This window comes from Coccomyxa subellipsoidea, assembly GCF_000258705.1.
Source record: "Coccomyxa subellipsoidea C-169, whole genome shotgun sequence".
Taxonomy (NCBI): Eukaryota; Viridiplantae; Chlorophyta; class Trebouxiophyceae; family Coccomyxaceae; genus Coccomyxa; species Coccomyxa subellipsoidea.
Window position 1 is genome coordinate 2,716,925 of NW_005178040.1, and position 26,475 is coordinate 2,743,399.

General features: G+C 55.4%; 4 protein-coding genes across 4 annotated transcripts; 2 read left to right on the forward strand and 2 right to left on the reverse strand.

The window, feature by feature from the left end:
* Positions 1-170: 170 nt before the first annotated feature.
* On the forward strand, positions 171-10,789 carry COCSUDRAFT_61160 (hypothetical protein; the record flags this gene model as incomplete). The annotated part of the gene is made up of 18 exons (XM_005650658.1): positions 171-1,307; positions 1,525-1,635; positions 1,741-2,070; positions 2,325-2,584; positions 2,928-3,052; positions 3,581-3,663; positions 3,984-4,100; positions 4,419-4,575; positions 4,935-5,149; positions 5,754-5,804; positions 6,180-6,302; positions 6,605-6,697; positions 7,090-7,266; positions 7,659-8,751; positions 8,943-9,052; positions 9,304-10,007; positions 10,246-10,357; positions 10,517-10,789. 18 exons carry the CDS (start codon positions 171-173, stop codon positions 10,787-10,789), a joined length of 5,271 nt encoding a protein of 1,756 aa, XP_005650715.1.
* Positions 10,790-12,083: 1,294 nt separating this feature from the next.
* On the forward strand, positions 12,084-18,146 carry COCSUDRAFT_61161 (RNI-like protein; the record flags this gene model as incomplete). Its single annotated transcript, XM_005650659.1, has 12 exons — positions 12,084-12,309; positions 12,691-12,803; positions 13,034-13,219; positions 13,605-13,748; positions 14,060-14,224; positions 14,529-14,621; positions 14,847-14,967; positions 15,267-15,455; positions 15,768-15,915; positions 16,242-16,459; positions 17,282-17,469; positions 17,946-18,146. 12 exons carry the CDS (start codon positions 12,084-12,086, stop codon positions 18,144-18,146), a joined length of 1,992 nt encoding a protein of 663 aa, XP_005650716.1.
* Positions 18,147-18,236: 90 nt separating this feature from the next.
* Positions 18,237-20,423, reverse strand: COCSUDRAFT_32507 (hypothetical protein). Its single transcript, XM_005650660.1, has one exon. The coding sequence runs from the start codon at positions 20,185-20,187 to the stop codon at positions 19,771-19,773; it is 417 nt and encodes a 138-aa protein (XP_005650717.1). The 5' UTR covers positions 20,188-20,423; the 3' UTR covers positions 18,237-19,770.
* COCSUDRAFT_46522 (hypothetical protein) lies at positions 20,396-26,266 on the reverse strand (the record flags this gene model as incomplete). The annotated part of the gene is made up of 12 exons (XM_005650661.1): positions 20,396-20,587; positions 20,910-21,046; positions 21,428-21,494; positions 21,852-22,001; positions 22,446-22,523; positions 22,804-22,964; positions 23,404-23,674; positions 23,939-24,295; positions 24,419-24,619; positions 24,866-25,222; positions 25,505-25,623; positions 26,206-26,266. The coding sequence occupies 12 exons, from the start codon at positions 26,264-26,266 to the stop codon at positions 20,396-20,398; spliced, it is 2,151 nt and encodes a 716-aa protein (XP_005650718.1).
* Between the last annotated feature and the right edge of the window lie 209 nt (positions 26,267-26,475).

The window sequence follows — 26,475 nt, forward strand, 5'->3', positions numbered from 1 at the left end:
TGTTTATGTTCCCTCAATGGAAGGGGCAGTGATATTGATTTGCCTCTTCACCCAAAATGATCTGTAAGCATACTTTCACTCCCTGGACAGGTGAACCGATGGAGTTGGCTCACTTATGAGGTGACGTCGCAACTAGCTGACACTAGCCGCAGAAGGGCATGGCCCGCAGAATGAAATTGGCTCGTTTCACTGCTTGTGGTCCTCCTCCTCCTCCGCGACGTGTCACCATACGGCAATGCCGGGAGGAAACCACAGCAGCGATCCAAATAGACCTCACGTCCGAGGAGGCTCAGGAGGAGCCCAGCAGCACCGAGGTAGTGGAGCTCGATGCAGACTCCACAGCCAGCGACAACAAATCGATGAGCACCACGGAGGAGGCTGAGAATTTGCCGCCGTCAGCAGCCGACTCAGCAGCTGCGGCACCAGCCGCGGCAGTATGCCCTGCAGCGACCGCCAGCATTGACCAAGAAGTGACGCAGCGCCTGCAACCATCGGCGGCCGGCTCTGGCGCGGCAGACGCTGCCAGTGTACTGCGACCGCCGGACTTTTTCCGGTTCCAGCAGGCAGCCGGCCCACCAGACAGCGTCGGTGTGAGCCAAGCGGCCCTCCACGACGGGCTGCCGGCAGAGCACAGCGGCAGATGCGCGCTCCCCGGCGACAATTTGATGGGTGTGCCCTGCGCATCGGGAGGCACCGCCAGCGCAGCCAAGCCCCACTCATCTACCCAGTTTCCGCAGCTCAGCAGCGGCCTCGTGGCACACTCGGCTCCGGCGGAAAATGCGGCGGGGCCGGTGCCGGCAGCTGCCACGCGGCTGCCGTCCGACCGGTGGCGGCTCTCGCCGACCGCGGCTGAGCCCACGACAGGCAGCGCGTTCCCCCTCGCACAGGCCAGACAGGATTCGATGAGCACTGCAGAGCCGGCGGCTGACGCGCATTCGTCCCCGGGCCAAGCGGGGGCAGGCAGCGGCAGGCAGGAAGCAGCAGGCAGGAAGCGGCAGATCTCGCCTCTGGTAACGGCCATGGCGTTTTTGTGGCAGTCAAAGATTACAAACGGGGAGGCAGATCTGGCTCAGCTGCATGGCGACGCTGCACTGGGGCCATCCGATCAGCAGCACACAGCTGCGGAGCAGCCGGCGCCGAGGGAGGGTGGTTCACCCACAGCCTCCATGGCGGAGCAGCCGAATTTGAGCACGCCATCTGGCCTGCGAGGAGGCCTGCCGGATCGGCGTCCCGGCCTGCAGCGGGGGTGTTCCTCCCTGCGCACCGGTGGTGGCAGCCCTTGCGAGTCGTCTCTGAATAGAGGACCGGTGCGCGCCCTCAGCAACATGCACTTCACCACAGCACCCCAAGGGTTTCCTTGATGTAATGGGTTGTTATGCAAGTATTGCTGTGGTGAGGTACAATAAGTAGCTTTGTGCAGCTGGGAAATAGACAAGCGGGTGTGAAGCGCTTCTTCTGAAGATGAATGCATGTTTTCGGTCTTCTTAGGTTAAAGCCACCAGCTGCATGGTGTTGTTTTTGCAGGAGTCTACAGTCAAAACGGAGGATGGTGCGCCAGAGGTGTCCACCAGACAGCCTGTTGTAGAGCCAGCTCCTTCTGTTACCTCTCCGCGGGTCTCTCCTGTCAAGGCCCTGGTGCGTTGATTAATTCCCTCTGATGAGTACTTCCTGGCACTCGTCTTTTCTTTGATTCTCAGCATGCAATAGCAACCCATAGACCGAGGCATAGCATGCGCGCAGGGGAATGGAGTGGCTGCTCGGAGCCTCGGGGATGCCGCGGCGGATGCCGGCACGGCAGATTCAAGCGCGGCCAGGCTGGGCTCAAAGGGAACGCCTCCTGGACTGGCTTCTGCTGGGCAGCCCGGCAGGCAGCTGCCCAACGGATCTCTGGGCAGCGAAGCAGCTGCGCAGCCGGCCGCCTCGCCCAGCAATGCTTCTGCGCCTGCTGCAACGGAAGCAGTCCCGGCGTCGGGCGAGGAGACCCCGGCCAAGAGACGGCGCTCGACCGGCGGCGGCGTTGGCGCGTCGCGCGGCGGCCGCCTTGGCAGCCTCGGCGGCCGCGGCAGCCCAGTTGGCAGAGGCACGTCCTATGCTCAGGAACACGCAGTGTAGCGCCCAGACTAAACCTCCACTTTCTCAAACCTCATTTATAAAACGGTTCCTGCAGGGCTTTCCCCCACATTCACAAGCGATGGATGTCCTAAGGGTGGCATATTCATCAAGATGCCCCGAAGGGAACGAAACATGCGGAATTGTAAGATGAAACATCACTTTGATGAGTCATCAAAATGATGACTCGCTACTGACCAGGTGGCCGGGGAAAGCGGGCCGGCAAGCCGTCGCCGGCGGAGTCCAGTGGGCAGAAGAGAGCAGCGCCGGCCGCGCCAGCAGACCCGGCATTGTCAACAATTGGCAGCGGCGGCGGCGGCGGAAAATCGGACGACAGGAAGCAGCCGGCCAGCAAGCGGCAGAAGTCCCTGCCGTCAGGGGTGGATAACGCGCATGTGGCTGAGCCTGCCTCGGGCAGACGGAAGACTTCCTTGCCCAAACCGCTTCTTGCGGGAGATGACCTTGGGTCGGACGAGTGCGCACCTGAACCCCCGGTGTCATGCACTTTCCTTGATACTCAGCTGCCAGTATGAGCAGTAGGAGTATCAATTTTGGCTTGACAACTAGGAATGCTTAACGCGATGATTTGTCGCATTGTGTAGTGCATCGCCTTGCCTACCATCATTCTCCATCACTGTTTCATGGATCTGCTATGTAGCGTGTAATTCTAGCAGAGTGTGGAGTAGTTCGCATCCTGAAGCTCAAGACTGCTACTGCCTGCACCCTTTTGACTTTGACAGATTGCAGGCAATAATGCCCGCAAGCGGTCAGGCTTATGATTCACCGTTCAAAACATTGATGTTGGTTTGCCTGCGCAGCGAGTTGGTGGAGCAGATATACTCCAAGGAGGTGTGGCGCATGATGCACGCTGCCAGGAACACAGCGCAGCCGCCATCTGACAATAGCATCCAGATTCTCCCCATGTCTCTAGACAATTTCACTGGTGAGACATTCCTCTCTGCCCGTACCAAAACTCTGGTGCAGAAAGGTTAGGGGAACAGAGGGAGCTTTGGCAAAGGTTTAGAAGGAGGAAATGAGACAGTTCGTGCAACTGTCACAATGATATCGATTGTGATGTGAAAACAAACTCTTCCAGAACCATTTGCACAACTCCCAAGGCTGCTGCATGAGCCCATTCACATACCTGAATGGGAGCCCAAATCACTCATTGTATCACTCATTGCTGCGGTGTTCTAAGGGTGCTGCAGGGGTGTGAATGCTGCGAGGGTGAAAATTCAATGCTTTTCATAGAGCCTGTCAATACACAGGAGTTTGGTGTTTAGAAACCTGCCAACACATCCATTTGTAAGCCTCAATGTCTTTGTGAGCCGTCATTGTCAAGCGTTGATTCTCATGGTTGATGATGCAATCTCACAAGCATCGTTGCCGTGCAAAGTGATTGCTAGCAAGTTCTGTTTGTTGAGTGCATGGCAATTTCCTGAGCGCGTCGTCATCCTTCTTTTGCATGCAGATGAAGAGGCGCGCACCAAAGCTGTGGAGGATATCCGGCAGTACATGGCGCTTGACAGAGACAATCGGCGGCAGCACATGAATGTAAGAGTTGCATTCTTCCACCTGCTTGCGAATCTGAGCGTGCTTGACATTGCATGCATGGTACACATATGCTCCATATGAGTATCAAACAGCAGAGTGTTTTTTTTCGCAAGAGGTTCCTTCTGCTCCGTGATTGTCTGTTGTGCTCCGTCCTCAAAGTCACCACAGGGCAGGCCACAAGGCTTGCCACCCTCATTTCGCAAGTCCTATCACCTTGGCAAATCCTATCCTTACTAATGGCAGAGCGGCTGCTCAAGGGGCGGAGTTGTGTAGTCTAGCAAGGCTCACTATTGAGCGCCAAGGAATCTCATGGCTCGCAGGATCGGCTGGAAGTGTTTGTGATCACAGACCCCGACCACCCTGCCAAGAAGCTGCAGGCAGAGACTCTCGGGTGGATGGACATTCGCAGTGAGGAGAGGGGCGTCAGGGCCAAGAGGGTCAGCATCGCTCTCTTCTGTTTAGAAGCTTTCCATTCATGTTAAAGGTGTCTGTGTCAATGCTTGCACGTGTTGAGCCATTTGGCATGCATGCATGGTTCCTTCCCAATGCCCTTCTGATTCTTGTACTTCTTGAGCATTTTGGCATGCATGCCTGGTGATCTTTCCGAGGCCTGCTCTTCCAATACTTGTGCCCTTGAGCAGGGTTCTTGGAATCCAAGATCAATAGCAGTGCTGAACGGGTGTGAGGTTCATTACTTGGATACGCGGATGCAACGGGTAGGATGCTGATATTGTGCTGTGGGTGGTTCTGTGCAGGCTCTGCAAAAGAATGAGCTACTGGGGGAATACTGCGGGGTGGTGAAGACGGGGAAGGCTGTGGAGGTTGAGTCATTGGAGTGCCCCATCGGCTTTGGAGGCCTCAAGGCTGACAAGCTCAAGGACTTCTCCCACTCCCATGACAAGCACGTAACCGGTGCGCGCGCACGCTCTCAACTCTGCAGCACTTACGGAACGCGGCCTTGCACTCCTTTGAAAAGCGATGCACGACTTTTCAAACTCCTGTGGCAGTTGCGCTGCTTTCATAGCCTGCATTCTAATGCAGTATGTCCAACAGGCCTAGACACCACTCGGCGTCCTGTAGCAATTGTTTGCATGCTTCAACTCGGGCATGGAAGTCGAATGGCAGTCGAATATGGTGATGACGGTCACTCATAATGGCCAGATCAGGCACGTCTGCTGACGTGGCCGAGGTGCCTTAATGGGCGCGCATGCCGACAGGCACACCTGCCCTGATTAGGCGCGAATGCTGATGGTGACACGTTGCCTGAACAGGGTTCTGGTCGGACGGCAAGGAAATTGTCATGGACCCCGCGCGGGGAGGCAACCTGCTGCGCTTCATCAATGACTACGTAGGCATGCCGGGGGCCGTTCCCTGCTCCTGCATGATGGTGGAAGTTATGGATCGTGCCACTCTGCGGCCCCACATCTTCTTCTTTGCCGCTGCGGACGTCCCTGCGGGCGAGGAGATGCTGCTTGACTATGGGGATGTGAGCGTCCTGGCCTGCCCTCACCCTCTCTTTTTCAAATTTGAATGCAGACATGTCTTGCAACGCTGCGGCCCCACATCTTCATGTTCGCCGCCCTGGACGACCCCGCTGGCAAGGAGATACTGCTCGACTGTGGGGATTTGAGCGTCCTGGCCTGCCCTTCTCTCCACCCCTGTTTTTGTATTCTATCTCTGGGCTGTCCTGCAAGATGCCCTCGATGTCATCCAAGGGGTGTTACGTTGCTGGCAGGCCAGGGGTATCGTATATCAGGGGTGTGTCTCCAATACAGGGAGTGCATGAGGGCTGGTCTTTGAGATGCGATCAGATGCGTAAGGACACTAGGCTGCAGACTTTTGTAGGCCCCGCAGATGTGGCTGCGGCACAGCGTGTATGCCCTATGGCCTTTGGCTTTGGGTTTGCCGACCTGTAATAATAAAACAATCAATCCAGAAACGCTGCTTGGCTATGGGGATGTGAGGATCTTGGCCTGCCGCCCTTCCTGCATCCTGCGTTGCTGTCCAAATGTGACTGTGCCCTTCCCGCCCCTTGCGTCCATTTTTATATTGTTGACCAGCATCACAACACCTTTGTGGCTTGTGTACAGCCCTTCAGGCGCTTCATGGAGAGCGAGGCGAAGAGGGCCAGGTCTCTGGTGGTGCGTTGTTCCTTCCACAAACAAGCAGCAATAGCTTGTTTCTTCTCAACTCTGTTTTCAATTGCCCTGTAAGCCATGGCGACGTTGTCTTTAAATTGCAAGTGTCTCCCGTATCTGCTTAGTTCGAGAGACCCCAAAATTTTTCTTCTCTGTGTCAAAAAGAAAGACCGGTTTGTGCATGTTTGCGCATGAGTGCTGCCACCTGCAAGCCATTGTTCAGCTGTCAAAAGAGCCCAGCTGCCCTTCTGATGCCTTTGCCGAATGCAGAGTTAGAGGAGAAGAGGGGTCCAGAGGATGGCACACACCCCAAAGAAAATTCCATGCTGGGTGCAACTTGCTGTCTTTGAGACTGTGTCTCCCCTGGTGTGCATGCAGGCTCTCAGGAAACAAGTGAAGGAGCTCGAGGCTGGCTCATCCGACAAGGATGCCCTGATCGCCAAGCTGCTGAAGGAGAAAGTGGACCACGATATTGCAGCTAACTCAGCAAAGAAAGCCATGGTGTGCAACACCAAGCCCATTGCTCCTTACATGCGGTCAAAAACGCAGCTGTGTCCTTCTGATATCTTGGCAAGACCATTCAATCAAAGGAGCTCATCTCACAGACACTGTGCGCTGCAATGCTCCTCTCCTGCAGATAGCAAGGGCGGCTGTTTTGTTTCAAGATCTCAAGGGGCAATTAATCGAGCACCCTGCAAAAGCAGAGCACAAAATTCAATGTTGTAATTTATAGATTCAAGCATTCTATTCTGAAATTTGTTCTGATTTTAAAAATGCAAATTCAAGTTCAAACGTGTCCATAGGCGGCTGCCGAGGAGGCGGCTCAGGGGCTGCGGCATCAGTTGGAGGTTGCTCAGGCCGCCGCCAAAGACAGGGAGGACCGCGTTGGCACCCAGGTGAGAGAGCTGGACTTAAGACTTTCTTTCCTGTAACCCATCATCCTGGAAGTCTGTGAAATGAATGAACACCTGCTAAAGTACCTACTCTGCAGAAAAACAATAGTCACATGGATCATAGAGGGGCGTCATGCCGCTGTCAAGATCATAGTGAAATTTGTGAGGAGCCGTGCCTTCAAGGTTACGGAAGGCACCTGTTTGCATCGATCTTTGGCAACATCTGAGTCTAAGGGCGACAGCAGCGGCAGTGCCTGTGAAGTTTCAAGAACTTTTTTTCTAATGAGCAGTGTGAAGGCATTGCAAAGAATCCGTGACAGTCTGCTCTATTGATCAATGTATGGAGGCGTTTCTAAGGAATGCTCTTATAGTCTGCTTTAATGGCCAATGTGCAGGCGCTGCGAATTGAGGAGCTGGAGGGCAACGACGCATGGCAGCTGAAGAAGCAGCTGGACGAAGTCTCGCGCAAGTGCAGCCACCTTGAACTCAAGGTGAAACGCCTGACCCGTGATTGCGAGGCGGCAGACAACGCCAACCGCAGCCTGCAGACCCAGCTGAGCGAGGCGAGACGGGTGTGCTCTTGACCTTTCTATATATGCCACCCACTGCACCCTAACGTGCCAGCTTTGACCCTGCTGAGTATGAAAGCACCTGGTAGGAATGAAAGGCCTTGCTTGATCAAACTGTTTTACTCAGCATATAGATCTCAGGGACACCCCAGTTGACATATCTGTGGGTGAGATGGGGCTGAGGATGCTTTGTCTGCTTGTCATGCTTTGTTGATGGGTCTGCTCCCAAAAGTATTGCCTCGTCCGCTCATGTGAGACCTCTGTTGCTCGCCGGCAGGCTTTTCCTCCATAAAATTTGTGCCTGACAATGGTCTGGGCGTGTTGATTGTGCCTTCCTCCAATGCGAGATCAACTTCAGAGGTGTGCGGCTCATAATTATTTTATGTCTTGCTCAGGAAGTGGACTCGCTAAAGAAGGAAGTGGAGCGAAGCAGGGCAGAAGGGAAAACGCTGCAAGAGAGAGTGGCCAAGTACAAGGGGAAGACCATAGCAGCGGAGAAGGCTCTGGAGGCCGTCAAGGCACAGCTGAAGGACACGCAGCTGAAGTCCAAGGCGGAGATTGAGCGCCTGTCCGCCGTGGGCAAATCCTTCGAGCTTCAGGCTGAGGATCTGGCGCACCGCAACGCCTTGCTCGAGACGCACTGCCGCGATCTGGAGGCCGGCAGCGTTGGCGGCGGTAGCGCCGTGCTGGCAGCGCAGCACCACCGCGCAGCCGTGCAGGGCCGCAACCTGCGCGAACAGCACGCGCGCCTGCACCTGCAATTGCCGCTGCCGCAGGCGGCGGCCGCGGCAGCGGCCGTGCCGGTGCCGATTCCGGCGCCGCAGCCGCGGCCGGAAGCGCCAAACAGCAACGGCCCGCCGGTCGGTTTCGGCCCGCCGCCGCGCCTGTCCCGGGATCCGCGGCTGGCGCAGGCAGCGGCTGCCGCCGCCGCCACCGCTGTAGCCGTCCCGCACGAGGACCGCGATCCTCTAATGACAATGATGCGTGAATCCGCGGCCCCGCCGCCCGCCGCGCCGGCTGCCGCACTAGTCGCCGAGAGCGACGAAGCCGCGCAGAAGAGGGCCGAAGATGCCGCCGAATTGGAGAAGCTCATCGGGCAATCGCCCTCCCCGCTGCCGCGGCTGCAGTCGCAGAACAGCGCGCCGGTGGCGGCCGCGCACGTCAGCACGGCACGGGCCGCCGTGCCGGCAGCTGCCTCCACGCAGCCGTCGTCCGAGCGGAAACCAGGACGACAGGAACCTGCCGCCAAACTAGAGCGGCTTCTTTCTGCGCCCAGCGTGACACAGCCGCATCGCTCTGGGAGGGACCCTTGTCAAGCATCAGGACAAGAGCCCAGTATATTCAGATTGATGGGAGAGGACATCCTGCGGTCTGCTTCCAATGGCGGCATGGATGACTTCATTCCCCTCGATGACTCTCTGCCGCCAGAGCTGTCACCCGAAGGTGCTCCTGTGCCTGCGGCTGTCACGCAGTCAGAGAGGACACCAGGTGAATCATCTCTGCTCTGTCTACAGGGATCAAGTCTGTCCTTCCACACATGCAATGCATGTGCTTGTTATGAGCTCGTCATTGTGCTCTGTTGGGTACCTTTTCGGCCGTGATGAGTTCTACATGCTCGGACATCAAATGTGTTCCTTCCTGAGCAGCAGCCCTGAAATAGCTTGTCTTGATGTTGCCAGGCGACGGAAGGACTGGCACTTCTGAGAGTCATCTAAGGCTGCCTCTTGCCGAGGCCGCTCTCCAAAGAATGCCAGCAGATGGAGCTGCACCCTCACTGCCAATGAACTTGGTGCGAACACCAGCATTAGTCACAGTCTTCTTATTCGCTGGAGGGACCTTCCAACCACATTGCAAGTTGTTAAATGTGATTCTATCTCGCAATGTCAGGCTCGCTGAGGGGTAGCTGATGCAGAGCCTTATTCTGGCCCAAAAATACTGCCAAGCTGTAAGGATGAAGCTGACATCTGACACTTTTTAGTGAGTGTACGTGGCTTCAAGTCCTGGTTGTTGGTAATTATTGTCTATTTTTGTCCTGTACAGGTGCAGGACATGCGGGACATAAAGGCCATGCTCTCGAGGATGATGCCTGGCATCCCTAGTTCAGCCGCTAAGGGTGCGTCACAGCAGGTAAGGGAAGAGCCGAGCGCCTCCAAGGCCGTGCCAGAGCAGCCCAAAGAGGGAAGGCCTCGGCCCCAGGAGTCAGCTGCCGCCAGCGATGGGCCGCGGCAGCCGCCGTCATCGGAGCGCGAGACGTTGTCCGTGGAAGCCGCCGAGAAGCTGCCGCCCGCCAACCCGGCAGCTGCCGAGCCGGCTTCCACCGGAGCGGGGACTGAACGGCGGGCTGCAGAGGCAGACAGAGCGCTTTTTCGACGCACAGGGATGGCTCCCTCGCCGGCGGAGTCCGGCGCTGGGGGCCCGAGCTGCCTCGAAGGCAGCTCGGCACCGCCACGTGATTACAGCCGCGGGGTCCGGGAGAGGGAGGCCGGCCACCGCAAGCAGTGGGACGACCGCAGCGCAGAGCCGAATCGGCTCGGGCCAGACCGTGACAATCGGCGCCGGCCGGTGCCCATGCCCCGCGGCGGCAGCCGCCGCCGCTCCCCCGGCCGGGCGGAGGCCGAGGCCGAGCTGCGCCGGGGGATGCGCCGCAGCCGCGGCCGGAGCCGCGACCGCAGCCGCAGCCGCAGCGAAGGGCATCGACGGCTGCTGCGGGCTTCGCCGCCACGCCGTGGCAATACTCGGCACAGGTGCTTCCCGTGCTAGCCAAACTTGCCGCAAATAGCTCTTGACGCTGTGTGTGTTCGAACTGGGCAACAGAGCAGTGCCTATCTCGAGCATGTGGGCTGTTCCCAAGACTCCTTTCTGCAGCTCCCCAGCATCTGCGGCACCAAAGCCCCGACCTACACGCACCTTTACGCCAAGACTCTGAAGACATCAGCTCTGATGCATTCCTGCAATGGTGTAGTGACCATACCTGTTCTGCAGGTCGCCAATGGGGCCTGGAAGTACCAGAGTGCAGAGGTCCAAAAATGATCCATGCAACCACTGCAAGAAAGTGGGTCATTGGTCATCGGATTGCTGGTACAATCCGGCCAAGGTGCGCCGAAGCAGCCCTTGCACCTATGTGCTTTCATGCTAGACACGCATTTGGTCTACAACCGGACTCATGGCAGCTTGCATCCACCGCTGGCTCATGACATGGCAGCATGAGATGTAGTAATCTTGATCTCTAATCACACTGCCTATCTTGGCGCAGGTTTTCAGCCCTCCCAGGAGGAGGACCTCGCCGCGCCCCAACTGCCGGACGCCATCGCCGCCCAGGCACTCCAGCCGTCCGGCAAGGGGCGCGATGCAATCGCCCGCCGGGCAGGCTCCGAACTCAGCTGCTCAGCCGGGCGCCGCCGCCGCCCGATCCCCCTCCGGCCGGGGCCCTGCTCTGCTCATGGACCTGGATGAGGGCTGGAGCTGTGATGCTTCTTCTCTGCCGGCTGCGCCGCCGCTGCCGCCGCCGCCGGATCGGAGGCTATGAGAAACACTGGGGAATGTGTGAGAACTGCCAGTCTGGGGCAGCTTTGCTCTGCAGTGCATTACGGCCTATGTTCTGGCCAAACAAGGATCCTTGGGGCATGACCCAAGAAGCAGGGAGAGGTCTTCTTGTGCCAATGTTGCTGCAATGGGATTGGTGAAATTTGCATGGTTGGCAAGAAACGAGGTTTTGTTGGCGAGGTGTATCAGGTGCAATCCACTTGTATGCAGCAAGTGAAATTTTGGCATGTGCTGTTCGGAGAGCCGCTGTATCATCATCAACAGACGAAAGTGAGGTTGGTCACTATTTGACTGCGGGATTGCCGCTCAGTTGAACTACAGCAGAGTTGTTGCAATTGAAACTCTGCTTGTACAATAGCGCCTTAGACTGCGGGCATCGTTGCGACTTTGGAGTCCTGGGATCTTTCTAGACTCAAAAGTCTAGATTATCATAGAAACAAATGCACTCGATTAAGGATCCTGTTGCACTTGGCACAGCAACATTGGCTCGGCTACAGCTGTTATGTCTTGTTCACTGGTGTGAAAGCCTGGTGTGGAGTTATATATTGGTGACACGACCGCTGCGCATGCGGTTTTATGGAGGCTATTTTATGCTCTGGTTGTAGGACTGCTTCACCTGCTTCCTTTGCCAGGAACTCCTGCCAGGAGTTCCCGGCAGCGTGCAGCAGTGCTCAAGTAATTGTATTAGGAGCTCTCCATTTGGGTTGCCTATCTGAAACTAGGGCAACCGTACTCTACAGATGCATGCATGAATGCGTGAGGCTCTCCGGATCCTGGCAGGAATATATAGTAGAAAGCACAACGCTGCCTTGATCAACATGAGACGTGTTGCATGCATGATCTCAAGAGCTGAACATGAAGCTTGTAGGCCAACGGCATGCACATGCATCTGTTCCTATTGAGCAGCCAAGCTGAGCATTCTGCATCAGGAGATCGGTCGGCGCTTCGACGCACATACGTCACGGGAGTGATATTTTGGTCCGAGACGAGATGACGCACCGGCCCCACGTGGGGCTGATCAAGAACGAAGCAAAGAAATGTGTTGACCTGAAAGACTTTCCTCCTTTGTTTCTAAAAGACTTGGGCAGCATAGATCTTCCACATTAGTGTATCGCTCTTGGAGCGTACAAGGACGCAATCCATTGCCTGGGTCGTCGCAATCTGCTGGAAGGATCTGGGCAATGAAAACGCACGCACTCACCTTCTTTGACATTCAAAGGAATGCAGGCCAACGATGAATCTCTAGGCGACAGCGCGGAATTTGGAAATACAGGATCATGAACGGCTTTAGCGACGTCAGTGAAGAGGCTTTCTGGGTCGACCCTAGGTGTATTGGCGCCAACACCTTTCGATACCAGGGGAAAGCGCCGGCCCCGATAACGCAACTTGAGGCAGCCTGTAAGGATGATTTGAGTCTACAGGACGTGCCAAAGGTCTCAGCCCTGCGGGGTATGCGGCTGTTGGGCTGCTTCGGCTCCAAACCTAGCGCCGACATCGTGGTACGTAGACGTTGAGAAATTAGCTGATCCCGATCTATGTGTGCTGTTTGTTCATCCTCATAGTCATCAAAAATACTCAATCTGGGCTGTAAGCTCACAGTGTCGTGAGCTCACCAGCAAAACGGCGTTGCTAGGGTTTATCTCCCATGCTCTGTCCTTGGGAGGGTATGGATCTCAATTCCTAGTGTGTACACTGCAATAGTGTATCACACGTCACTGCTGGTCCTTTCACTGGTCAAAAAGGCGTCAGGGTTTCCCCAACCAGCGGAGAATTTAGTCTTGACTCACGGTGATCAGAGACACCAGTGGGCCCCTGTGGCGCTCCAGCACCAAATAAAAGTGTGAGATTCATGACTGGCAGCATCATCGTGGCTGCTGGCTGCAGGGCATCCCAGGCTGTTCCACTGGGTGCTGTCCATCTCAGTCTTAGTCAAGGCCCATGCAGCTAGCACCGATCTGTTAGCCTCCTTCTGTTACATAGTCGCATCACGCAGGCCGGTCAGCTCAAAGCCCAAGAGTTTTTTGACCACGCGAACAGCAGTAGAGCCCACATGAAGCATGCGCGCGTTAGCATCCCTGCAGCCATCCTTGTATCCTTGTGTTGCATGGCATCGTCAAGCGTGCTGGTCATCCCATAGCCCCAGAATTGTACAACGCGTGATGCCTGCACACTTCCGCATGGAGCAACGCAATCGCAGGCATGTGACGGCACATGCGCACGCATGCAGGACGGCTGGGAGCACATGCCGCACGATATCTTAGTGGCGGTGGTGAAGGCGGCCGGGCCGGGGGAGGCGCGCGCGATGCATCTGACATGCAAAGCATGGCACACGGCCGTGCGCTGCGGCCTCACACAGCTGACACCGCGCCCCAAGCTGTGCTGCTTCGAGGGCGTGCGCTGCTTCTTCCCCCGGGTGCGCCCTCCCCTCGAGGGGGCTCTAAATTGAAGCATCCTGGTTGAGTGCAAGACAGTTCAGTGTCCAGTGCTCTGCCAGATTTTGTCCGAGGATACAGCTGGCTGTCTAAGAAGTAAACCTCCATTTAAAATGTCAGGTCTTTGCTCCGTCGCAGCTCAGTGGTGATGGTATTTCAAATGATTATGATAGAAGCAGGTTTTATCATTTGCCTGAAAGCCTCCTGTGAAGGTGCTGAGAGCAGGAGCAAGCTACAGATACCTCATCGGGAGAATTGTCCCTGCAGTGTTGGGAAAGCAACCCCGTGCAGGCTCTTTCAAGGCACAAGCTGCCTGTGAGGTGTCGGCTGGGCCACAGTGGCGAGAATGATTTATTTCGTGCGCAGGTGACGGACCTGCGGCTGCGCAGATTCCTCATCACGGAGAGGGATGCAGTGCTGCTGGGGGGACTGTCCCGGCTGCAGCACCTGCAGTTCAACGCCGTTGCCTTTGACGGCCGCACCCTCATCTCAAAATTATCCTCCCTGCAGGTAACTCACTTTTTTCTGCTTGCTGTCATTGGCTTACTCTTTCGCAATCAACCTTGGTATCGATTGTCACGACATATGACCAGTGCAACAAGCTGGAAGATCGGAAAGCGCACAACAGGTGTTGCTTGACGTACCTAAGCCTCACGATTGGCAGAGGTGTAACGATACTCACAGTTATACTCGAATCAGCTGCACCGGGGAACCAACTTGCGCACAGCAAAGGAATGTCACTGGCAGCAGACCTCATGAGATGAATTCTGGGTGAGTCAAACAAGATGGACTAATGACTGACTAAGCGCATACGCATGCAGGGGCTGCGCCAGCTGGAGATGGCCAACGTGGTGGGCGCATACCCGGCAGAGGGCGATGCCTTCCTCAAGAGCCTGACTAAGCTCTCCTCCCTGCGCATGCGCAACGACAGTGCCACTGCCAAACTGCCGCCCATGCACTGCCTCTCTGAGCTGCGCAGCCTCCAGGTGTGGCAGTGGTGCCTTCTTTGCTTGTAGAAAAGCTTCAATGCATGCGCACTAGTGCATTTAGAAGCATTTATTTCACGGTGTTCCTGACTAGATGCTATAAGGCGGGGGCCTCTTGAACGACCTATCAGTTGAGAGTCCCTGTTTAAGGCTGTTTGAGAGGCACATTCCATCCGCTTCTGCAATCTTGCGCTTCCGTGCTTCATGCAGATATCGCTTGGGTCGTGTCTTCTCTTAAGTGTAGCTTGCAGAAGCATCAGATCTGACATCAAATTGAAACAAAATTTGAATTCAAACTCCACAGGAGCTGTCGCTGACGGAGCACCTGCACCTGCTGCTGCCCGGGCTGACTAATCTGTCCGCGCTGACGGACCTGCGCCAGCTCAGACTCGTCAAGGTGATTCAACCGCTCTGTCACCAGCCCTTTGTGTCTTGTATCCTGTTTAACCCCTCTGTCATCGCACAACCCGTTCTTGAACTGCATGCTGCCTGCCACCGCAGAAGCACCAAATGCGCCAAACTGCCTATGTCCAATTCTCAGGGCCGCTTTGCACAGCGTATGCTACATGCAATGTAGTTTCTTTCACCCTTATAAGGCAGGAGTCATTGGTGTGTGCGTCAGGTGGGCGTAACAAATGGCGTGTTGCGCTGCGCTGGCGCGCTGACTAAGCTGCAGTCGCTGCACATCCCCGATGCCTTCCGCGTGACTGACACCGGCCTACACCACCTCTCGTCTCTCACAGGTGCGGCCAGTTTTATAATCCGCAGTCCTGAAGCCGGTGGACTTAATCCATAGGAAAGTTTCTCAGGATGCAGTCGTTGCAGCCTTATGCAAGGAGCATGCAACGGTGTCTTGCAGAGATTGTGGCCTGCATTGAGTCCCATTCCAGTCGGCATAGTCTCAGCTCTGCCAGGACCTGCACTCCAGTCAAAATCCCAATGATTGTGGGGCATTCTCCAGCTACAACGCATGGTGTGGACTTTGAATGCTATCAAGTCCCATAGGTACTTCCCCTTATTGAAATTGAAGCATGTCCTGCAGGGCTGACTCACCTGGACTTTTGCTCGCCGAGCCACCGCCGCGACGAGGACATTACTAACGCGGGCGTCGCCGCGCTGTCAGCGCTGACTAACCTGCGCTCGCTGAATCTGGCGGGCCACTCTGAGGTGACTGCTGAGGGCCTCGCCTTCCTGGCAGACGCCACCGCTCTCACCTGCCTCGACCTGTCAGGTGGGGTTCCCTTCTGACCCTACTCTTTATAGTGCCTTCAAAGTCAAGTTGGTTTGTCATCCAAAACGGCAGTTGACTGTAAGCTGCAGCAGCGGCATAAGAACGTAATGCGGTGCTTTGTCATGTACTGGTCCAGGCCTCTGCAAATGTTGCAGTCATGCAGGCACCAGATCCTGCCAATAAATTTGAGCCAATGACAACCTCACTTTCAGCTCATGGGTCTCTGGCATGGGGGTTGCCCAGGAACCTACTGGTGTGGCACACCTCATCAAGCGTTCAACATTCAAAGAAGGATTTTTTTCTGGTGCGCAGGGCTGCCCCTGGGCCCGACAGGAGGCGTGGACTTTTTGGCATCGCTCACAAATCTGCGCAGCCTGTGCCTGCAGCGCACGCAGCTGTCCAACGAGCATGTGCAGCAGCTCGGCAGCCTGACTGCCCTCACCAGCCTCGGCCTTGCCTGGTGCGCCTTTCTTGCATGCATGCATGTGCTGCCCATCAACGTGCCTTCCAGCGAGGGCAAATTGGTCTGCTTGCATCCCACAGGCTGTGTCGAGCATCTCAAGTTCTCTTGTTTGTATAAAATTCCGGGCCTAGGCATACTTAGGGTGGGATCCATCTCCTGCTGATCATTCTTGTTGCTCCTTGAAAAAATTGTAATTCCTGGTGCCATGATTCAGTGTGCAGAGACCTCGGCAGGGCTGCTTTGCATTCAGGCGCTTGAGACACTCTGAATATAATGATGTTAGACAAGCAAGAGACTGAGAAACCCATGCCATGTGCCGGCAGGTGCGCGATCGATGATGAGGCGGCGGCCGCGCTGGCGCCGCTGACTAAGCTGGCTGACCTGGACGTGCGTTACTGCCCGATGACTAATGCTGGCCTGTGCCAGCTCAGCCGGGCGATGCCCGATCTGGCAATCTTTGCTGTCGAGGGCTGCCCCGCCACATCCATCGGCATCTGGCGGCTGCTGTCACGCCACCGCAAATTAAAATTGTGGCTGCCAGGTGTGGGCTTGCTTCTCTGACGCGTCCAGATCACATGCCCGCAGTGCCCCGAGCACACTTAGATGGGAGCGGTGCAGTCCTCTCGGACAAGTGTGTTTTGTGCTTGTCTGATGGTGCAAACCATTCACAGAGGGCCAAGCTGGTTGGCTGGTTACTCACTGTCATCACTGTCATGAAGTGCCTGCACCGAGCCAGAGGGTTGGATCATGATGGGCTTTCAGACTTTGCAGCCAAGATTGGATTGTGCTCAAGCTTTAGACAATATGTCTTGGCATGAGCTGTGGTGCCTGTCTCACCAACGCTCCTGGTCACCTTGCTAGCTCAGGAAAGCAACAGCGTGCAGCACGGCCTATTATGGAGCATTGCTTGGCGCATTTGTGAAGCCCACACAACCTCACCCTTCCTTGCTGCTCTGTGTTGTGCAGAGCAGAACAGGATGTACCCGTTAATGGAAATGGCGGACGTGGTGTGGATGTCTGCAGGCCTATTTTGTGCCAGCTGCAAAGTCAAAATCACTCATCCTCCCCTTGCTGCTGTGTGCGCGCGCAGAGCAGGACAGGATAACCGTTTTAAGAACGTGGCGGCCCACTATCATTGTGCTGGATCTTGGTGGGGCTTCATTTTGCCGGCTGCAAATCTACTAGCCAAGCAAGTCTAAGCATTTCCTTTTTGTTGTGTGCGCGCTTAGAACGGGACAAGAAAACCGCTTCATGAAAGTGGCGGCCCACTATCATTTTGCTGGATCTTGGTTGGGCTTCATTTTGCCGCAAATCTAACTAGCCAAGCGAGTCTGACCATTTCCTTTCTGCTGTGTGCGCACAGAGCAGGACAGGATGAACCGGGTCATGAACGTGGCGGACGCGCTGCTGCTGGCTTCAGTGGCGCCCGGGCAGCGGCGGCTGCGGGTGGCGGTGTTTCCGGAGCCGTCCTGGCCGATGACGGCGCTCGTCTCCACTGGCGTTGTCTCCTTCTTCCTCGCCTACTTTGGCGTCCTCCTGCTATTCTTCATGGTGCGCGGCCCCCCGGCTGAATTTTTTAGGTTTCTTCATTGCTTTTCCCCCCGGCATGAGCCGACATTTGTGAGCAGGAGTTACGCTTGTCACCCTTCAAGGACGGGAGTGAGGAAGCTATTATTCCACCGCAAGGCACCATTTGCTCCTTGGCTGTTTTTCTGCATATTTATACGCTCTCATGCACCAGCAACATATTGTGCTTGCAGTGGCATCTTGTTGAAGAGCGGGGAGTGCAAATGAACTACCCTTCTTCAAGCAGCCGCTGATGCACAACATCCATGGGCTTTTGGCATGCATGACACAATCTGGGACATGGTGCTTCCAGCAGTGAGTAAGAGCGGCGTTTGTTGTGGTTGGCTCAAGGGGGCAATTTAGCCGCCTGGCTGATTGGAGCCTTGAAACAGCGAGTGGCCCCAAATCAACCCTCGTCAACAATCAATCGAGAGGGTGATGACATCGCCATTGCTGCGCAGGCGCTCTTCATGTTCCCCATCTTCATGCTGGGCTGCATCTTCGTGGCGCTGTGCTTGGCGGCTCTGGGGGCGCGCTATGCTTTGCGCAGCATCCGCAGCGTGTGGTGCCATTGCGACTGCGCCTTCTCAAGTTTCCTGCTTGGCCAACATAACCCCCCGCCGCCACCTCAGCACCACTTCTTAGGCAACCAGCATGTCTGACGTGGAGTTCATGGCTTGTTTTCTCGAAATCATGGCAAAGTAAGGAGAATTGGGAACATCACCAAGGCCAAGCATCATTTCTGGGGGCCACGAGGGCTGACGTGGAGCGGAGAGCCTATGCCGGGTGGGATGACACAATACTGGGCGATGTATGTTTGAAGGACACGATGAAAGGGGACGAAATCGAGGATTCAAAATTGCGAAAAGGGGTTTTAGACGGAGTTTGTTTCCAAGCGCAGTGCTGTGCTGAGAAATTTGATCAATGATAGTGGCTGGCACCTGTACAGTGCGCAGGGATGGTATATTCGATTGCCAGAAACACCCTGGTGCCATCTGGCAAGGATAATGAAGTAATGAAGTCACGGATGGTTACTATGGTTTTGCATTTGATGTGCTTCTGATTGCCTGGGTTTATTTCACATTCCTATGCTGTCTTATAGCGGAAGCATTGTGCCCCGGGTGCGTACCCCTTCAAGAGCTTGAGCTCCTGATCAAGACTACGCAGAGTGCACAAAACAATGACACATGTTTACTACGTTGCGTGCAATGCAGGCATTTTCATCCTCAAAGACTGAGAATTGGGAATGCATCATATGAAGCTGCAAAAGATTGTCCAGCTGTCCCGTTGCATTGTATCGCATGGGTGAGTTGATTTTAGGGGCCAAGGGAATTTCTTTAGGGTTAGTATGGACTGTGTCTCCTCATGCATGAATTGATTGTTATTCAGTGTGTCATACAAGTCCAAGAATTGAAGGTTATAAGGTTGGCTGTGACCAAGCCTTGGTACCTGGCTTTGGCTTGTCATGGAAATCGGTGCCATAATAAAAAATCTAGCAAAATTTGACCGTTAATGACCGTTAGACACAGCACATGCCAAGTCATATATTAAGGGGTCATTAAAGAGCAACGTTGAGAACAGTGTTCTTCAATTACCCCTATTGATTTTCAGAACTTATTTACATCCTAGTCCTGTAAACACTGAGGCCACATTGGAGAGAGGCAATCAATGACACAAGGGCTGCCTGACTCTTGAACCATGCATGCCTATATGCATGCCTATACATCGCATGGAAACAGGGCACGCCTCTTGTACTGATCACTGCAAATATCCCAACGCAGCATTATAGCCTCATTCAATAAACAAGGCAGCATGGATGCTTGCTTGCCACATCAGTTGCAGCAGCTAGCTCCCAGCCTGCCAGGTTACAGCGGGCTCACTGATACTTCAGATTTCTTATGTACTCCATTCTGCCATCAATATGTACCACCAGGTAAGTCACCCTGGGAAAAATGTTTGATACTGCGCAGGTGAAACGCAAGTGCAGGATACACTCCCTATTGCCACCGTCCTACATAAGTGCTGTACAGCCTCTGAGTTTGCTACGTTACGCGCAAATTGCTAGATTGCATTTGGCGGCAACTGTCTTCAATTCATTCCAGCATGCAGGTAAAAGCACACACCATAGATAGGGCAAATCACCCAAATAAATTCCCGCATTTGACTTTTCAAAGGCAAGCGGGGCTGATAGCCCAAGTATGGGGCAAGAATCTGAAATTAGGGTGACTGGCCGCAGGGGCTCAACATAGCTGACTGATCCTCAGACTCGCATGTTTGAGGGCTTCCTCACTGAACACAAGGAGAAACCAACCTGGCTGTACAATGGGCATTGAAACGATAATAAACTTGGGCTGACTGAACTGGGGCCCACCACGTGAAAAGAGGTGTCTCTTGTTCTGCCTCTGGCCCTCTACAATTCAAGAATCGGATTTCAAAGCGTGCCAAGCTGCTCTGAGAGCGAGAGCGCTGCGAAGCTGTCTCAAGAGTCTTGTAAATAGCGGCTGCGCTCCATGCATGGTCGCCGGCCAAAGAAATCAGCCGTGAGCTCATGTTCGGGCAGGCCATGTTAGATTGACCAAAAAAATTGCGCACGCCGCCTGAGACGGACCCCTCGCCTGATCTGGCGCCAGCTTGCACATTTGCGACCGCCGGATTGGTGCGCTGTTTTCTTTTGCATTTCGGCTTCCGCTTGATCTGGCCCATGTCCGCTGCCACATCAGCACCACCTCATTTGGAAATATAGCACTTCACCTTATTTGGCAACAACGCTCGCATGCACAATTATGCCTGCCGAATTGGCGCGCTGCATTATTTTTCTTGCATTTCGGCACGCGTTTCTGCCCGCTATTCAGCGCATCGCCTGATGTGGGTAGAAGCTAACGCATTGTCACATGCCGATTCAACGACATGCCTAATTTGGGCAAACGTCACCATGGCCTGATCTGGCGGCCGCCATCAGGGACGCCAGCTCAGCGTGCGCGGCTTCAAAGCTCGGCCGCGCCTGCGGATCAACGGCCCAGCAGGACTGCAGCAGCGCGCGGTACGCGGCCGGCGTGTCGGCCGGGACGCGCGGCCGGCGGCCGCAGAACGCGCTGTACAGCACCTGCGCGCATGTGCCGGCAGCACGTCAGTACAACCCTAAACCTCAACATAAACCCTGACGGATTGATGACCCCTCACGGCAGCATCGACTTCGGAGGCACTGCTCTTGAACATGCACTCAAAAGATGTCACATTGAAAAAGAGCAAGCAAAAACACACACATTGAACAGCAATATTTAAACCTTTCTTGTGTCTGCAAGCGAAGAAAACTTCTACAACGGCCTAGGGACTGCCCACAGAGCAGCAGGGGCAGGGGCACATTGATGCTCAGGCGGACAATCGATTCAGGGTGGATCTGGGGTAGATCAAGAGTTGTGGCTCACCCCGTGCGCGTTCTCGCCGGCGTACGCAACGCGGCCGCACCACAATTCCAGGAGCAGCACAGCGAAGCTGTAGACATCGGCCGGTTTGGCCACCTCGCCCCGCTGCAGCACCTCCGGGGCCAAGTACGGCAGCGAGCCTGGATCATTAGGTGAGCGGTGAGTCAACACATGCTGAGTAAGCACTTCGTCAGCAGAATTGGGGCTGTTGGCTGCTGTTAGCGGTGGCAGCTTGTTGGCAGGGGCTGCTTGCACAAGTGAAGAGCATGTGTCTACATTTGCAAGGCCCAATCGCTTGAAGGCAAAGCAGCTGAGTGGACAGCTGGGAAGTGGCACATATTAGAGTGAAGGAGACTTTCTGGTGAGTGCTGCAACCAAAGAGCATGTGACTGCATCTGCAACTCCCGAACAGTTCAAGGGACAAGCAGCTGACTGGACTCCCAAGAAGTGGATTGGGATATGCGTTGCATCTTAATGTCTCATAGGGTTGCCCTTGGTGCACATGAGGTTTCTACTCTCACCGAGCTTGTCGGTGTCCGCATGGCTGCTGCCTGACACCAGCAAGCGCGCCAGCCCAAAATCGGCGATCTGCGAAAATCATCCCACTCAGATCAGCGCACGTGCCTACGTGCTTGTAATGATCACCTGCGGTGTGACTCATCAGATGCACATTCATGGTGGATCTGGCTGCAAAGCAGCAATGCCCTTTGGCAGTGCAGCAGAGCAGTAGTGAAGACTTGAACGAGACGTTGATCTATGACCTCTCTGTTATGCTGCGAGTCAGTTTGCTCCCGGTCTTGCCGCACAGGCAAAGGCATGCTTTTGGGAACCTACAAGACTATGCTTGTTACATCAGCGACTTCTCCAAAGCCAATAAGTTCTTCTCACCAGGCGCCACAATCTCATTGACCAGGCAATGGATGACACATCTTCCTGAGAGCCCACCTTGCAGGTGAAGCCGCGGGGGTCTTCAGCAGTGACGGGCGTGCTCATGAGCAGCACATTGGCGGGCTTGAGATCTGCGTGAATCACTCCCATGGAATGGAGGTAGCCCATGCCCGCCGCCACATCCATAGCGCACAGCAGAATAGCCTCCTGCGCACACACCCATAAAGCAATGTTTCGGTAATCCTGCAATTCAATTAAATCAAATGGCAGGTTGTCGGCTGCTTGAAAATTTATCGAGCAAACTGCACCATGCGCCCCTTCGCACACACATTCTAGGTGTCCGTTTTCGAAAGGACAGGCTGGCGGGGGGCGGTACATATACTGAGCACCGTGCCCACGATTGATAGGGTCACGCATGGATCTGGCAATTTGTCAAGAGGTAGGAGTTATGACAGCCTTCCCATGCAGCTTGTCTGCAAACGCACCTTGCCTCCTGGCAGGAATAGCGTCTCACAATAACCATAACAGTATCTCTAAGGACGGGAGTGCCGCCTGACATGTGCGGGCTTCTACCACATCTTGAAGACAACCAGAGGCCCAGGAACATAAGGACATGCGCACAAGGCGCAGGTTGAAAAATGGGGTGCTCACCATATTATCAGCAAGGCGGCCCTTGGCGATTGCATGATGGAGGGAACGTTGGTCTGCCAGCTCCATCACAATTAGTACCTGCAGAAGCATGAAAACTCAGTGACGTACTTTATTAATATTTCAAAAACCCGCAAAAAGTAATCTGGGCCAAAAAGGTGGGATAAATAAGACCCTATCTCCTGAATGTGATACCCTATGATAATTTCAACACCAGATTCGGAAAGCTTTGGACAAGCTCAATTCAATGGAGCATGAGTAGTTTGGAGTCCGAAAGACCCCTAGAAGTTGCTTTACAAATTCCCACACCGCCGGAGGTGCGGGTTTCAAATTGAGCACTGCAGTAGCCAGACTGACTGACCTGCGACGACCGCGGCGGCTGCGGCTGCGGGAGGTCCGGGAGGGGGGACCTTGCGCTGAGGTGGGACCCCCCGTCAGTCCCACCGCTGCAGCTGCTGCTGCTCCTTGACCAGCTGGAGCTCGGCCCTGCACTGCTGCTCCTTGACCAGCTGGAGCTCGGCCCTGCACCAGCACAGCAGCCTCCGGCATACAGTTGTAAAGACCTCAACCTTGACTATTCTGGATGCTTCCGAAATCTTGTTCTGTACATTCCAAGCGACGTTCCTGTCAGCATTCATGCCCTCTGGCAGTATGGCAACTTTCCTCACTAAGTCAAATTCCTGCTAACAAGTTGACCTTCCCATTCTGTAGACATCCCAGGTGACAGATGCAGCAAGCAAATTTGTCCTTACGCCTGCATTGGCACGCTATCGGCACACAAGACAGAAAAAGGCCAAGCGCACCGGACGATCGGCAGCCGGCCGCGCTCTGGCCGTCACCGGACGTCTTGGCACGGAGTAAAAAACACAACATGTGCAATAGGAACTCGTGTTGTTGTTGTTTTGCCAGACCACAGGGAACTAGGTCCTTTGAAAACTAGGATGGAAAATTTCAAGCGCACCGGTCGATGAGCCGCCGACGCTGCCGGGGCCGTCCGCGCAGAAGCCGCGCTCGGCCGCCGTAGGCCGCGCCGCGCCGTCGAAGGAGCGCCGCTGCATGCTGACCAGCGCGTGTGCTGCCGCGGAGCCGCCGCAGCCGCTGCCGCTGTTGCCGCCGCGGCCCGGCTCAACCTCGGCCCGGGAGACGGCCGCGTCGAACGGCGACAGCGGCAGCGGGGTGGATGACGCGCGCAAGGCCCTGAAAACACCGTCCGGGCCCAGCATGCCTCGCGGCTGCAAACAGTCATCACTTGCTCTCAGATAGAGCAAATAGCAGGGAACGCCTTGCTTGGACAGTGCATGCTCATATTCCGGCCATTTGAAAGGATAATGCCCCGGGAACTCAATATGGATATGTTGGGCCGGCTACAAATCAGCCAGGAATGCATGGGATGGCAGGTCAGAGTGGAAGGCATGTGATCCCAGGTCAAAGCTCTAGAGACGCTTGCAAAAGGGGGATTTTGTAGGCACACTGTTGAGACAAACAGGTTTGCACACCTCGTTCCCTAGTACAGGTCGGCTGCCATGCCTGTCACCATCATTAGACTCGCTCCTGTTTTTGGCGGCTGCAAGCGCGCCGCAATTGGCTGCTGCAAAGGCGCTGGTGCCAGCAGGGCAGAGGGGTTTGCATGCCGCCAGAACAGGCTCCTGCGGTGACCGATCGCTGACTCGCTGCCTCTCGTAGAAGCTGATCAGGCTGTCCAGCTCGGGAGCTTCCCTCAAGGGGGAAAGCGGTCCCGGGCGCGCATGCCTTTCCTTCGCCACGTCACTTCTGCTGCTGTGTCTGTGGATGCTGTGGGACGCCTCAAGAGGCGCTGATGGCTGCTCCACTGTCAGCACCTCGTAGTTTCCCACCTGCACAGAAATACTCACTTCATCTCACAAACACAAAGTTCTGACAGACAGAATGTGTACTCAGTATTGGAGGATACTATGATGCAGTGTATTATTCAAGGGTTGAGCCGCCGTTGGCCGCACCCCGCCGTCGGCCGAGTGCCGCTGCATGCTGATGAGCGCGTGTGCGGCCGCGGAGCCGCCGCAGCCGCCGCCGCTGTCACCGCCGCTGCTCGGCTCAATATTAGCCTGGGAGACGGCCGCGTCGAACGGCGACAGCGGCAGCGGGGTGGATGACGCGCGAGAGGCCTTGAAAATACCGTCCGGGCCCAGCATGCCTCGCGGCTGCGAACAGTCATCACTTGCTCTCAGACAGAGCAAACAGCAGGGAACGCCTTGCTTGGACAGTGCATGCTCATATTCCGGCCATTTGAAAGGATGATGCCCCGGGAACTCGATATGGTTTGTTGGGCGGCTACAAATTCAGCCAGGAATGCATGGGATGGCACTTGTGATCCCAGGTTAAAGCTCTACAGACGCTTGAAGAGGGGGTTTTGTAGGCACACTGATGAGACAAACGGGTTTGCACACCTCGTTCCCTAGTACAGGTTGGCTGCCATGCCTTTCACCATCATTAGACTCGCTCGTGTTATCCTCGGCGGCTGCAAGCGCGCCGCAATTGGCTGCAAAGGCGCTGGTGCCAGCAGGGCAGAGGGGGTTGCATGCCGCCAGAACAGGCTCCTGCGGTAACTGATTGCTGACTCGCTGCCTCTCATAGAAGCTGATCAGGCTGTCCAGCTCGGGAGCTTCCCTCAAGGGGGAAAGCGGTCCCAGGGGCGCATGCCTTTCCTTGGCCATGTCACTTCTGCTGCTGTGTCTGCAGATGCTGTGGGACGCCTCAAGAGGCGCTGATGGCTGCTCCACTGTCAGCACCTCGTAGGTTCCCACCTGCACAGAAATACTCACTTCATCTCACAAACACAAAGTTCTGACGGACAGACTGTTTACTCAGTAATGGAGATTACTATGATGCACAGTATCATTTAGTAATGCCCCGCAGTTTTCCTGCAGGCTATGCTCACTACCCCAGCCCGACAAGTACACACTTGCATGGTGTGATTGTCTTTCATGTCTGCAGCATGACTACACTTGCATGACAAATGCGGCATTGGGATAAGTGCACACTGAGAATGGGCAAGTCTGAATCAGTGGGTTGTGAAGAGCGCTTACCACGTTGGGGTGGTGCATGTTTGCAGAGACGAGCGACTCGAAAAGATCCCCTGTGAAGGTTGCCTCACTTCCTCCGCTCACCAGAACTTTGACAGCGACCTCTTTGCCGTTGAACACGCCTGGAGTCACAGACCTCAGAGATTACCTTCAGACTGTAACTCTCACCCCATGACAAAGAAATGCAAATCTCAGGGTGTGTTTGAGGCTTGTACTGCACTGCACAGCTCTGGAAAATGAGTGGATCATAGAACAGTTTTGGGGGTGAAGAGGGCGTACCCCTATATACACGCGCGGAACTGCCACAGCCAACGAGGTTCCTCCAGGATAGACGTGGCACAGGCAGCGCATCTGGGGGGCTCGGCGGGCAGGGCAGAGACATGCAGCCGAAGCTTTGCCTGCTGGCCTGCTGGGCTAAGGAAGGTGTGCTCTGCCCGCAGGGATGCTGGGGCAGAGGTTCCTGACTGCGAACGCTGCCCAGGCTCCGTCTGCTCGGGATGGGTAGCAGTGACGTGCACTCCGAATGCAGGGAGTATGGCCGCCTGGGCAGCTCGCACGACCACGGTCTCAGAGCTGACTCGCCGGAGCTGCCGCCGTTGCAGAGGAGATAGTGGATGCTCTCCACTATTCGGCCAGGCTGGTGACCCCCAGGGTGCCTCAGCGAGACGGTTGTCATATCCAGAGGCTCGAAGGTCTCGTCGGACTTGCGCGGGACTGGAAGAAAATCCGAGGATCTGTCCGAGAGCCAGTGATCCCGATCGTCATGGTGAACCTGCACGCCGGTCAGGTCACACTGTTGCCCCGCAGGTTCGCAAAATAGTGGTTTTGTTAAAATATGTGCCTAAGACGTTGCTCATCTACGAGTCACTGGAGATGGAATACGGGACCCTGGGCTGAACTTGCCTTGTGGCGCCCTTCCTGAACGCAGGGCTTCACTCCATCGCGGTTCTCGTGCTGTAATTGGCTGATGTGGT